At 39.5% G+C, this 14,789-nt stretch overlaps 1 protein-coding gene across 9 annotated transcripts in view; it reads right to left on the bottom strand.

The window, feature by feature from the left end:
• The window catches only part of PTBP3 (polypyrimidine tract binding protein 3), a 264,116-nt gene that overhangs the window by 16,814 nt on the left and 232,513 nt on the right, over nt 1-14,789 (bottom strand). For all 9 annotated transcript variants that reach the window (XM_075825588.1, XM_075825591.1, XM_075825589.1 and 6 more), the window contains 2 exons: nt 9,795-9,869; nt 239-354 (listed from right to left, as the gene is read on the bottom strand). In XM_075825588.1, the coding sequence (XP_075681703.1) occupies nt 239-354; nt 9,795-9,869 (191 nt within the window). The remainder of the gene's footprint in view (nt 1-238; nt 355-9,794; nt 9,870-14,789) is intronic.

Below are 14,789 nucleotides of genomic sequence, written 5' to 3'. Positions count from 1 at the left end.
TATCAATTTAGCTTTAATATTGTACAAGTACTGTAACAATCGGATGCTTGGAAACTTACACTGGTCATTGAACACGTCATTAATAAACAATACCGTATGAAGCCACCAACAATCGAGGAGACACATTAACCTGGGCCGAAAACCACGAGGCTCACAAGGCACTGGCTTGAACGCACACTTCTATGCAGTATATATATTAAGAAATATTGTACAGTCAATAAACAGATGTCTGACTTACATCAGGATTCAGATTACTGACTAACAAAACAGAGTGTCCTGGAATTACAGTCATGCCAGGTATTGCCATACGTCCAGTGATAGCAAGAGGTCCATGTACACTTGAGACTGACAGGCCTTAACAGGAAGAAAGAGCGGAATTAAAATTCAATATGGTACTTGAAAGGGGTTTTCCAGGATTACAAAAAAGGTCTACATTTTTCCAGAAACAGCGCCACTCTTGTCGTTGGGCTGTGTCTGACACTGCAGCTAAACCCTATTTTCCTGAATGTGGATGAGCTGAAACACAGACAGCCCACAGACAAGAGTGGCACTGTTGCTGGAAAAACAAGAGTTCTGAGCAACCCTTTTAATGCACATACTCCAATTTAGGCTTATATAATGTACAGAAAACCCATATTCACACACACAGTTAAGGCAGTTTAGACTGATCATAACTTCATGTAAAGGGCTAGTGGAACAATAAGAAAATTAATTACCGGATGGAATGGTGGAAAGAAATTTACAAATACAACACCAACAAATCCGGCGATCTTAGCATCATAATTTTCAGAAAACAAACTAGAATTTTTATTTTTAGCAAATTCCCCTTTATTCTGGACTTTTTAGTTCTAGAACTTTTAGAAATGCTGACAGAGGGTTAGAAAATCTCAGATATAACTCAATGGGTAATCTATATTGGGTATTTGCTTATGTGTCACCTGGATTACACATTTTTTAAGAAACGATTTACTGATCAGTAAAGCCAAGTGCCACATATACAACATATGTCCAATGCTCTGGAGAGTTCTTAAACATTCTTAGTATGAAACTGCTGATAAAAATTCCAGTGAAAACAGTTTAAGATGTGACAGCACCCAAACTAAGGCTAACTATATGCAGATTTATGAACATTGGAACCATTGGATCTTATCGCTCCTTACATAATGCTTAAAGTGGATCTGTCAGCATACTATGCTGCCTTGTTTAATCACTTCCTGATTGCCGGCTTTATATAAACGTCCGGAGGTCGGAGGCCTTAAAACCCGTGCCATAATGTCTTTACGGCACAGATTTTTGCTTGCTGACCGAGCTGTATGTCGGGTCCCTGACAGTCGGGGACCCTGAGGAGAAGATAGAAGCAGCTTTCGCTGCTTCTATCTTCTCTTATCACTTGTACACAGCATTCAATGAGCTCTGTGTATATAAACAGAGGCAGAGCCTCTATTTGTCTTGGTGATTATGTGACTGGTCACATGATCGCCAATTGCCATTAGAGGCAGGTTGCTGCTGCTTCTTATTAGACCCAGCACAGCCCTATTAGTGACAAGTCACTATAAGAGGGCTGTGCAGTCCCAGTTACAGTGGAGAGACACTGTGTAAAAGAAGAAAAAATAAAAAATAAAAGTCCCTCATAGGGACAGACCATAATAATAATAAAAAAAGTGCAAAAAAAATTAATAAATACATACACATAAAATACCCACCTCAAAAAAAACATCCCCCTGCCAATCATTGTCGTAACGCTAGCCCTGACCCAATTACCCTAAAATAAACATGTAATGTAATATATCAAAATTTACGGTAGACAATGACTATTACAAATAAAAGGTCTATTTTAGGGTAAAGCTATATTATTACCTGAAAAAGTTAGCTAAAATGTAAAAAAGCATACTTTTTTTACTATTATTTTCGAACTTTAAGCCTAGACATTGTAAAAAAGCAAAAAATGTATAAAAATGAAAAAAAAAATCACATCGGTAGCCAAACAAATAAAAAAAGTTATAGCCGTTTAACTAACGCGTGCTAAAAATGGCTAAACGGTGTCTGGTCCTGAAGGCTCAAAATAGATCGGCCCTGAACAGGTTAACGGGCAGCATAGTATGAAAACATGCCCATTCTTCTATTAACTCAAATGACACAAAAAAAATGTTGTATCTGGCTGTATACATAGCAGCCATCAATTACTGTAGGGGGAGTATCTCCTCATGAATACACTGCACTCATATCTAGGAGTCTACGGTATTCTTTGAATGCTGCTATTTGCCAAATGGCACAATATTTTTTGTGTGCCTTTGAGATAATAGTGCAGCGTGCCTGTCTCCATACAATGCTGCTCTTAACCCCTTAACACTGCAGCCAATTTTGGCCTCTCTGACTAAGTCCCTTTTTCAAATCTGACGTGTCACTTTTTTTGTGGCAATACAGTTATAATGCTCTACTTATCCCAGCGATTCTAAGATTGTTTTGTTGTGACACATTGTACTTTATGTTAGTGGTAAATTTTGATCGATACATTGTGTTTATTTGTGAAATAATAAACAGAAACAAAAATCTTTATTAGGCCTTGTTCACACCTGCTTTCGGCTTTCCGTTATTCTGCTCCATTATTGACTTTAAAGAGGCTCTGTCACCAGATTTTGCAACCCCTATCTCCTATTGCAGCAGATCGGCGCTGCAATGTAGATAAGAGTAACGTTTTTCTTTTTTTAAAACGAGCATTTTTGGCCAAGTTATGACCATTTTTATATTTATGCAAATGAGGCCTTCTAAAGTACAACTGGTCGTGTTTAAAGTTATGTACAAGTGGGCGTGTATTGTGTATGTACATCTGGGCGTTTTTACTTCTTTTACTAGCTGGGCGTTGTGACTAGGAGTGTATGATGCTGACGAATCAGCATCATCCACTTCTCTTCGTTAACACCCAGCTTCTGGCAGTGCACAGACACACAGCGTGTTCTCGAGAGATCACGCTGTGACGTCACTTCCCCAGGTCCTGCATCGTGTCGGACGAGCGAGGACACATCGGCACCAGAGGCTACAGTTGATTCTGCAGCAGCATCAGCGTTTGCAGGTAAGTAGCTACATCGACTTACCTGCAAACACCGATGCTGCTGCAGAATCAAATGTAGCCTCTGGTGCCGATGTGTCCTCGCTCGTCCGACACGATGCAGGACCTGGGGAAGTGACGTCACAGCGTGATCTCTCGAGAACACGCTGTGTGTCTGTGCACTGCCAGAAGCTGGGTGTTAACGAAGAGAAGTGGATGATGCTAATTCGTCAGCATCATACACTTCTAGTCACAACACCCAGCTAGTAAAAGAAGTAAAAAGCCCAGATTTACATACACAATACACGCCCACTTATACATAACTTTAAACACGCCCAGTTGTACTTTATGCAAATGAGGCTTTCTAAATATAAAAATGGTCATAACTTGGCCAAAAATGCTTGTTTAAAAAAAAAAAAAACGTTACTCATATCTACATTGCAGCGCCGATCTGCTGCAATACGAGATAGAGGTTGCAAAATCTGGTGACAGAGCCTCTTTAATGTCTTCTGTCGGCTTTTCGTTGTGGTGTCCATGGTTTTACCAAAAACAATAGTGCAACATGCTGTGGTATTCTTTCCAGTATTCAGTATTTGCTTAACCCCTTAAGGACACAGCCTATTTTGGCCTTGTGGACACAGCCGATTTTTGCAAATCTGACGTGTCACTTTATGTGGTAATAACTCCAGAATGCTTTTGCCTATCCAAGCGATTCTGAGATCGTTTTCTCGTGACATGTTGTACTTTATGATACTGAAAAATTTTTGTCGTTAAATTCAATATTTATTTGTAAAAAACACCAAAATTTTGAGAAAATTTGCAAAAATCTGCATTTTTCTAAATTGTAATGTATCTGCTTGTAAAACAGATTGTAATACCGCACAAAATATTTACTAGTTAACATTTCCCATATGTCTACTTTATGTTTGCATCGTTTTTTGAACGTGCTTTTATTTTTCTATGACCTCACAAAGCTTAGAACTTTAGCTGCAATTTCTCGCATTTTCAAGAAAATTTCAAAAAGCTATTTTTTCAGGGACCAGTTCAGTTCTGAAGTGGCTTTGAGGGCCTTATATCTTAGAAACCCCCTATAAAACACCCCATTTTAAAAACTGCACCCCTCAAAGTATTCAAAACCACATTCAGAAATTATTTTAACCCTTTAGGCATTTCACAGGAAATAAAGCAAAGTAGAGGTGAAATTTACAAATGAAATTTTTTTTTTACGAAATTCATTTGTAATACCGTTTTTTCTGTAACACAGAAGGTTTTACCAGAGAAATGCAACTCAATATTTATTGCCCAGATTCTGCAATTTTTAGAAATATCCCACATGTGGCCCTAGTGCGGTAATGGACTGAAATACCGGCCTCAGAAGCAAAGGAGCACCTGGTGGATTTTGGGGCCTCTATTTTATTAGAATATATTTGAGGCACCATGTCAGGTTTGAAGAGGTCTTGTGTGCCAAAACAGTGGAAACCCCCCAAAAGTGACCCCATTTTGGAAACTACACCCCTCAAGGAATTTTTCAAGAGGTATAGTTAGCATTTTTAGCCCACAAGTTTTTTGCTAAATTTATTGGTACTGGTCTGTGAAAATGAAAATATACTTTTTTTCTGAAAAAACATACGATGTTTTAGTTTTTACAAGGAATAAAGGAGAAAAAGCACCCCAACATTTGTAAAGCAATGTCTCCCGATTACGGCAATACCCCATATGTGGTAATAAACTGCTGTTTGGACCCACGGCAAGGCTCAGAAGGGAACGAGGGCCGTTTGGATTTTGGAGCGCAGATTTTGCTGGAATGGTTTTCGGTGCCATGTCGTGTTTGCAAAGCCCTAGAGGGACCATAACAGTGGAAACTCCCCAAAAGTGACCCCATTTTGGAAACTACACCCCTCAAGGAATTTTTTAAGAGGTATAGTTAGCATTTTTAGCCCACAGGTTTTTTGCTAAATTTATTGGAACTGGTCTGTGAAAATGAAAATCTACTTTTTTTTCTGAAAAAACATACGATGTTTTAGATTTTACAAGGAATAAAGGAGAAAAAGCACCCCAACATTTGTAAAGCAATGTCTCCCGATTACGGCAATACCCCATATGTGGTAATAAACTGCTGTTTGGACCCACGGCAGGGCTCAGAAGGGAACGAGGGCCATTTGGATTTTGGAGCGCAGATTTTGCTGCATTGGTTTTCGGTGCCATGTCGTGTTTGCAAAGCCCTGGAGGGACCATAACAGTGGAAACTCCCCAAAAGTGACCCCATTTTGGAAACTACACCCCTCAAGGAATTTTTCTAGGGGTATAGTGTGCATTTTGACCCTACACGCGTTTTGCTGAATTTATGGGAATTATGCCGTGAAATTGAAAATCTATATTCTTTCCACTAAAATGTTGAATTGCTTTCATTTTCACAAGGAATAAGGGAGAAAAAGCACCCCAACAATTGTAAAGCAATTTCTCCCGAGTATGGCAATACCCCATATGTGTTTATAAACTGCTGCTTGGATACACCGCAGGGCTTAGAATGGCAGGAGTGCTACTTGGCATGTAGATTTTGGTTGATTGTTTTTTGGGCGCCATGTCGCATTTGCAGAGCCCCTGAGGTACCCGTACAGTAGAAACCACTGAGAAGTGACTCCATTTTGGAAACTTTACCCCTCAGGGTAATCATCTAGGGGTGTACTGAGCATTTTGATCCCACAGGTGTTTCATAGATTGTATTAGAATGAGGCAGTGAAAATTAAAAATTATTTTTTTTCCCAAAAATATGTAGTTTTGCACCCAATTTTTTTTTCCACAAGGGGTAATAGGAGAAAAAACAACACATAATTTGTTACCCAATTTCTCCCGAGTACGGCAATACCCCATGTGTGGCCCTAAACTGCTGTTTGGGCACACGGCAGAGCTAAAAATGGAAGGAGTGCCATGTCGCTTTTAGAGCACAGATTTTGATGGACTGGTGTAGGGGCGCCATGTCGTATTTGCAGAGCGTTCTTAGGTACCAGAGTAGAGAGTAAAACCATGAGAAGTGACCCCATTTTGCAAACTACACCCCTCAAGGCATTTATCATTTGCCTGGACATATGACAGGGCTTAGGAGTGAAAGGCGCATGTGAGACCTATTTTGGTGATTTTCGCAGCATTAGCCCACAACGGCAGGGCTCTGAGGTCAAATAGTAAAACAAACCCCCAAGTAGTGACCCCCATTTTGGAAACTGCACCCCTCAAAGCATTTTGACCACACATGGTTTTTTTTTCTATTAGAAATGAATGCTCAGTGGATGGTGCAAAGTGAAAATTGCAAATTTCCACAGGTATGTGCCATTTTAGTGCACAATATTTTGTGCCCAGTTCGTGCCACTGAAGACAAATACCTCAAACTGTTAAGCGGGTTCTCCCGGGTATGGCGATGCCATATATGTGGACGTACACTGCTGCTTGGGCATGCTGCAGGGCGCACCATTTGGCTTTTGGAGCGTGGATTTTGCTCGCTAGTTGTTTTGTTTGGGGTTTTGCTGGTATTTCAGTTATGATGTGGGGGCATATGTAAGCTGTGTGGAGAACATCAGGGCATAATAAGAGAGTATAATAATGGGGTAAATAAATAATTATCCACAGATATGTGGCCGGTGTCACACTGATAAATGGCGCCCGATCTTATCCGCTTTTGGACACTTTGCACATTTTGCATTGCCATATTCTGAGAGCCAAAACGTCTTTATTTTTTCTCCACCGGAGCTGGGTGAGGGCTTATTTGTTGCGGGACAATCTGTAGATTTCATTGGTACCATTTTGGGGTACATGCGATTTTTTGATCACTTTGTACTTCATTTTTTTGGCAAGCAAGGTGACCAAAAACCTGCAATTCTGATGTTTTTTATTATTTATTTTTTTACGGCGTTCGCCATGTGCTATGAATGACAATTTTACGTTATTCTGCGGGTCGGTACGATTACGGTGATACCAGATGTATATAGTTTTTCTTATGTTTTGCAGCGTCTGACGATAAAATCACTTTTGTTTCAAATAATTTATTTTTGGTGTCACCATATTCTGAGAGCCATAACTTTTTTATTTTTCCGTCAAAAAAGCGGTTGGAGAGCTTGTTTTTTGCGGGACGGGCTGCGTTTTTTAATGGTATAATTTTGGGGTACATGCAACTTTTAGATCCCTTTTTTAATTCTGTTTTGCGAGGGGTAGTGACTAACAAACAGCGATTCTGTAATAGTTTTTTATTAATTTTTTTTACGGTGTTCACCGTACGGGTAAAATAGCGTGATATTTTTATAGTTTGGGTCGTTACGGACGCGGGAATACCACATATGTGTACTTTTTTTTTATGTTTTTTGTTTTTTCCTATAATGAAAGACTTATTATAGGAAAAAAGGCTGTTATAGTGTTTTTTTAACATGAAACTTATTTTTTTTTACTTTTTTACAACATTTTTATTAACTCGTTTTAACTTTTTTTTTTGTCCCACTAGGGAACTTGAAGGCATGAAGTCATGATCGCTATTCTAATACACTGAACTACCTACATAGTGCAGTGTATTAGAGCTGTCAGCTATTCACTGACAGCAAGCCTATTAGGCTTCGCCTCCCGGCGGGGCCTAATAGGCTTCCGTACTAGGAAGCGATTGTTAGGCTATGGTTGCCATAGCAACCATCGGAACACCCGCGGGTGCCGATGGTTGTCATTAGCAACCATAGGGTACGATCTAATCACTTAGATGCAGCGATAGCTGCATCTAAGGGGTTAATTGGCCGGATCGGAGCCTTGCTCCAGTCCTGGCCATTAGGGCATGATGTCAGCTGTGACAAACAGCTGACACCCGCGCCCGTGGCAACCATCGTGGTTGCCGACAGGCTACAAGACACTTCGATGCATCGATCACGTTGATCGATGCATCGAAGGGGTTAATCAGCCGGATCGGAGCCTAGCTCCGGTCCTGGCCGTTGCAGAGGGGTGTCGGACAGCTGATTCCCGGCGGTGATAGCGCTGGCTCAGCTTCTGAGTCAGCGCCATCACATACACACGTCATGGAGCTGTGATTGGTCAGTCTGCTTTGACTGACCAATCACAGCGATCGCCGGCAGGAGACCGCTGTGAATGGTCCCCTGCCGTCTTACTGTGCCGGTCAACTGTCATAAACAGTTGACGGCACAGTTCTGTCACCTTGTCCTTTGACAGGGTGACAGTTTTTAGCCAGGACGCGCCGGTACGTCCCTGTGCCTTAAAGCACTTCAATGCAGGACGTACCGGTGCGTCCTGGTGCGCTAAGGGGTTAATAGTAGTTTTGTTTGGGGTTTTACTGGTTTTTCAATTTATAATGTGGAGTATAGGTAAGCTGGGCGGAGTACATCAGGACATAATGTGGTATAATAATACGGTAAATAAATAATACAAATAATCCATAGATGTGTGGTGTGCTTTGAAACAATCCTTTATGCACAGGCCAGGTTTTTCGCGGAAGGTGTCACACTGATAAATGGTGTCTATTCTTATCACCCTTTTGGAACACACACAGTGCACCTTTTTTGGTAGCTTTCCTTCTTTGCAGTTTGGGGAAATTCGTTGGGAAATTGTTGCCCTGGTACCCTCGCTTCGGCCAACCCATTCCTAGTTCACAAGTATTAGGTCCTTGATAACGTCTTGAAACTGAACGAATGTGGCCAGCATATTAGAATTTATTTCCATCCCTGCCTTACAAGAGCCATAACTTTTCTTTTTTTTTTTCCATCGACCGTCATACAAGGGCTTTTTTTTTCTTTGCTAGTCGAGCTGTAGTTTTTATTGGTATCATTTTGGGGCACATGCAACCTTTTGGACACCATATATTCAATTTTTTGAGACAATGTGACCAAAAAACAGCTATTATGGCATTTTTTTACGGCGTTCACTGTGCGGTACAAATTACATGGTAACTTTATTTGGCGAGTCAGTATGATCACAGCGATACCAAATTTATATATTTTTTTGTTTTACTATTTTTACACAATAAAATGTTTATATTTTGTGTGCCATATTCTAAGACCCATAACTCTTATTTTTCCTTTAAAGAAGCTGTGTGAGGGCTTTTTTTTATTTTTTTGCAGGGCAAGTAGTGTTTATTGGTACTATTTTGGAGTATATGTGACATCACTTTTTATTTGAATTTTTGAGAGATGAAAAGGCAAAAAACAGCAGTTCTGGCATTTTTTTTTTTTTTTTTTCTATAGTGTTCACCGTGCAGAATAAATAACATGATAGTTTTATAGTTTACGGACATGGCAATACCAATTATGCACAGTTTTTCTTCATTCTTTCAAGAATAAAAGGCTTATTATGGGAAAACAGACAATTTTTGTTTCTTGAACTTGAAACCTTTATTTTTTTATTTTTTAGTCCCACTAGGGGACTTAAAATGTCTAACTGCCTGATAGTGGTTATAAAAATTTGCACTACTTCTATAGTACAACGTATTATAATCAGTTTTACACTGACACGTAGCTTACTAGGGTTCCTTAGATGGCAGACCTGGAGGCAATTGTAACCATAGGCACCCTGCGATCGCTGTAACTGTACGTCAGTTTGCGGGACTACCTTCATATACCTATGTATACACATGCGGATGTCGGGAATGGGTTGAAGAGGGCAGCATAGTATGATGACAGATACGCTTTAATAAACTTTGGAATGCCATATATTAAAACATCAGATTTTCAACAATTACATGAGAAATTCTGTTTCATCTTGGTACACCTACCTGCCTGAGGGAAGCCAATAGCGGGTGCAAATCCAGCAGCTCCTCCATAAGGTGAGGAAATTATGCCTGGAGCACCTGAACAAAAAAAAATAATAATTATATAGTCAGACTGCTTGCAGTCATTTAATAGGAGACTTCTGTGTATAATTCCGATAGATAATCTGCTCCTATCATGTGATGTAGACAGGTGCTCGATTCATTACAGTACAGTTATCAGAGTAGTGTTTTGGGATTCCTATGGATTGATAGCAAGCAAAGATACTAAAAACCGTGGGGAACGGATACAGAAAAAATAAACATTTTTATAACTTTATAACAAGCGAATATAAGAAACTTTGTAATATATCTTATTAGGGAAAATGCCTCTTTCTCCATTTATCAGGCTCCTTTTATTCTCTCCCTCCTAACTGTTAACTCACTCTGAATTACTACTTTTTCTATTTCCTCAAGAGGAGATGGACTATTAGCTCACTGAGGGATAAGAATACAGCTGCCCATAGAGTTTATGGAGTGGGAAGCAGAGTTAGAGAGAGAGGCAAAGAACGACACAGACACGGCTGCAGCTTCCAGTAAGTCTTCAATCCAGTAATTTCACCCAAGTGGTGGATTCACAGCTACACTGCTCATTACTGCTGTATGATGTCCTCCATACTGCTGCTACTACTTCTATTCTAGTAAGTGTTATTTCTCACCCTAGTGCTGAATTCTCAGCTACACGGCTTATTATTACTGTATAATTTCCCATATGCTGCTGTTTCTATATATGTGATAAAGATAGGAGAGAAGGATCTCCTCTTCTATGTGTGCTGTGTATAAAAGACAGAGAGAGAGAGAGAGAGACCGCAGAGGAGAAAACTGCTAAAAAAAAATGGCATATACAAGCCATAATGTCCAGAAATACTGTTATTCCTCATGTGAACCCATAAGACAGCTCATTCTGAAAAGTCATCTGAATAGTTGGGTACGTTTCAAGTTCATGTCCTTTATGTATTTCCATTAAGACAATAAGGTTATACAAAAATTTAGAATACTGCATAAGCATTCTCCTGCTTCGAAAAAGCACCGTGGCGTATATAGTAGTATACTAAAGGACACACTGCACCTAATGGATCAAAACAGACTTAGAAAAAAGGGGACTTGGATCAATTACAGATCATTACCAAGATTGCGCTGAAAAAAACAAAGACAAATTCTGTTAGGTAATAGCTCGACTGCATGAAATCAGAGGCGTACGTGTCCGTATAAATCTGACTTAATAGAATTGCTGTATAGCAGAGCTATTCTTCCCTAGAGGCATTGCATCATGGGGGGAAAAACTTCACAATACAGTGCTGTACAGAGCAGCATATAGCGGCACACGGAGTGCCTACATCTCTGAAGTAAGGTACCACAGGGACTACATATGCCTCCTTACAGTGTCTGTGTGCGTGTGGCCTTTACATAATAAGAAAACAAGCAAAGGTTTCTAGCTGCAAGGAAGTGGGCACTTATGTGATCTTGTCTGTAAAGGAGCACTTCTAGGAATGATTGAAGTAATAAAGTCCAGCAATATCCTGGAAAGCAGTATTAATGAATGATTGCATCAACACAAACTGTAGAACGTATAAGCAACAACGGCCAAACTATAAGACCACAAACAGTTAAAAAGCTATGGGAAGCTTAATGATCATCTGCATTATAATGAACCGTGGTAAATAACGAAACATGAATAAATGTAAGCACGTAACATTTCAATGTGAAAGCCAGTAGATGTGGCACTGGCAGAATGACACATTCACAATAGGATAATTTAAACCTGACAAAATTCATCAGTACAGAAGAGCAAAACACATTTTATTAAAGATGCGGAAATGCAAACACTTTGGCATCTTTATAATTGTACACTGAATAGAAAAAACAGGACGGGCTCCTGACAACGTGGACTCATTTATAGTATGATGACCAAAGGACTCCTGTCACTCCGCTAAAGACTGACAGGCTCATGGTAATTTTATGACAAGAAAATAAGAAGTATACCAATAGAAAGGTGGAAGACTATAGAAAAACGACAGCAGACCTCATTGACGAATACAATACAGAACATACGCACAACAATAATCATAGGAGGATGCTAGTTATTGTTCTGCTGAAGAAAATCAAGAGCACGGCAAATAAGTACTAGTAAGGACCTGCAATGCAAAAGGAGTTGAAATACACATCCAACAATTAACCCATTAGCACCGCATGTAATCTTAGACTTAATGATTTTCCACTTGGCTGTTATTTTTTTTGTGTTCTTTTAGATGACAGAGACGGCTTTACTTTTCTAATGATTTTTACATAGGTTTTGAGTGAAAAAAATTTAACTTCTCTACCGGGTACTTGGCTGTCTCTGCGCAATTCTCTGCGCAGCAATTCCGTTATCCTGCTCTGTCAGGAGCAGAACAAGGGCATACCGGAAGCAACTGTTCCGTTGCACCACGGACACCACCGGATGCCATTGACTTAAATGGGTTCCGTCGGGGTGTCCGTGGTTTTACCGGAAACAATAGCGCAGCATGCTGCACTATTGTTTCCGGTAATCACTGCCGATTCTAGGACGGAGGCCCCTAACGGACCCTCAAACGCAGATGTGAATGAGGCCTTCACAAACAGTGTTTTATTTATTTTACTTATTTTTGGAAGTGTATTAATAATTATGCATATGCGCAATTGGTCAGTAAAGTATCCATTGGACACTACATAGTCCACTGAGCCACAAAAGACAATGACCTTAAGTCCCCTCGCATCTGTACTCAGAGTTCATTACTGAGGGACCAGGAGTATAGCATAGAAAATTGGAGCATCTATTGCACTCTTGTTCTAGTTATGGCTCCCAAAGAACCTCTTTAACATGCTGAGTGTCACACATAACACATTAGCTTAATGTTCTATTCTATTTGTGTTCCTTTTTAAGTTTTTGATTGTACTTCATCATTTTACAGCACTAAAATGAGTGCCATTATCGGGGTTAAAAATATAATTTCTGAAAAAATTCAAATGTTGAAAATATTTCTTCTGTTGGTCCCATTTGGAATGAATTAAGTGACTGCAAAGGAAATCATCTTTGCCACCTTTTTTTTATTTTTTATTTCCAATTCATAATAGCCCCCCTAGTCAAAAAAAGTTTTCAAAAACTTGTAGTCAACATGATATAGAGAGTTTTACTCCTGTACGGTCTATGGAACCTTTCAAACTGTCTAGCTGCGCTCTGTCCCCACTCCCCAATATATTATGTGAGAGACATAGAACATAAAGACTGTGCAGCCCATACTACAGTATCTGGAAAACGAATGAAGTATATACACTTGAAAGCGATTGCTCGGTGCTACAGTCACTTTAAATAGCTACATTCAGCCCTTAGATCCTTTTATCACTAGGATTACACTAGAAAGGTCACCGTGATTTTCAGACTACCCTTTCCCTCCAGTGGCAATATATATTATAATACAGTGTGGACGCCTGTTATAGATGTCATCACAGTATAAAAGGAGCGGGTGGGCACAGCTAGTAACATCACACACAGGCGCCTGCCTGCCCACTCTATTTTGAAGCAGGGAATAGGAAGAGGAGCCACAGGGAATGAAGACTAGGCGAGTATTTTTGTTTTACATTAGAAAATAACAGTTGAAATTTTCACATTCGGCATAATCTTATTTTTCAGCCCTTTTAAGCTAAAAGGAAAATATGCAATCATTTGCAGTAATAAAACACGGATCACATCATGTACAATCCCCTATATTGTGAAATCACTATAAGCGGTAAATGCATCTACTATATATTCCATTGGTTTGGCCCCTTTCAAGAATAATTACAAATTATAATTTTTTATCCAGAAGTGCCTTACCATTAGCCATCTTGCAGGATTCTGGAGGAGTTAGACAATCTAGCAACAGTAAAGCTGAGAAAAGGATGTACTTAGGTGCTGTGCTTTCCAGTTCAGATCGGGAGCATTGCCAATCTGTATGTGTGGTATTGTGGAGTTGGGCACACACAACTGTAAATCTGGTGGCACACAGGATTGGATACTACATTTTAGGTCAAAATGTATGTTTTTTCACTGTGTACTAATCTTGAAGTACGGAATTTTCTGGCAAGATCTTCAAGTTCACAGGCAAGTAGGTCCAAATTCCACTCAAAGCCTAAAAATCAATGTGGTCACAAGTGGAATTCTTTCCCGGACTAAAAAAATGGTATGAGAGAAAGCTGCAATATTGTATACCGCCATTACATATGTGTCGGCACTCGACAGTATTGAGCCGTGTGAGCGATAAAAGGGAAGCGGCGGCACAGCACCTTCAAAACAAATGGTTGACGGGGGTGGCCAGTGTCAGACCCCCACTGATCAGATATTGAGGACCTATCCTGAGTATAAACCATCAATTTTCTCTCTTTGGAAAAAACATTTTAATTAGGACAGAATATTCTGATAAAACAAACGCTAAAGCAGCTAAAACCACCCAACAGATTCAGATTCCTCGACCCCTGTGAGTATGATATTAGGGAATAAATATATTGGGTTTAAGGATGGAAGCTCCAAGCAGCGACTGTATAGTGGTTTCCTTCAATAACGTCTATATGTGTTAATAAGCCAGTTCTTTGAAGGCTCCCTCACTATTATACAATTCCAAATTGAAATGTATGACAGAGGAAGTGTACAATGGATTAAGCTTTTCCAAAGCATTATTCCAACACAATGGGAAAGTAAGGGGGTTGACAGTTTATTCTGTATTTCAGTGTTCTGAAGGAATAATGATGGAAAAATATGAACCTAAAAATATATATTTAATCAACATTACATATATTCTCTTTCTTTATACAAGAAACAACAAGAATAATAAATAGTAGAAGTAAATACTAAAAATACTAAAACCAGAAATGGAGACCAGCCCTGGAAACACATCTAAGACAGAATATAGTGCAAGGCAATTAGAATTAAGTAATGTAGAATGCTTTCCAAGACCCTACACCAAGGTA

This window comes from Rhinoderma darwinii, chromosome 1 (assembly GCF_050947455.1).
Source record: "Rhinoderma darwinii isolate aRhiDar2 chromosome 1, aRhiDar2.hap1, whole genome shotgun sequence".
Lineage (NCBI taxonomy): Eukaryota > Metazoa > Chordata > Amphibia > Anura > Rhinodermatidae > Rhinoderma > Rhinoderma darwinii.
The sequence above is the reverse complement of the archived record's forward strand: the minus strand, read 5'-3'. Positions and strand labels throughout refer to the sequence as shown.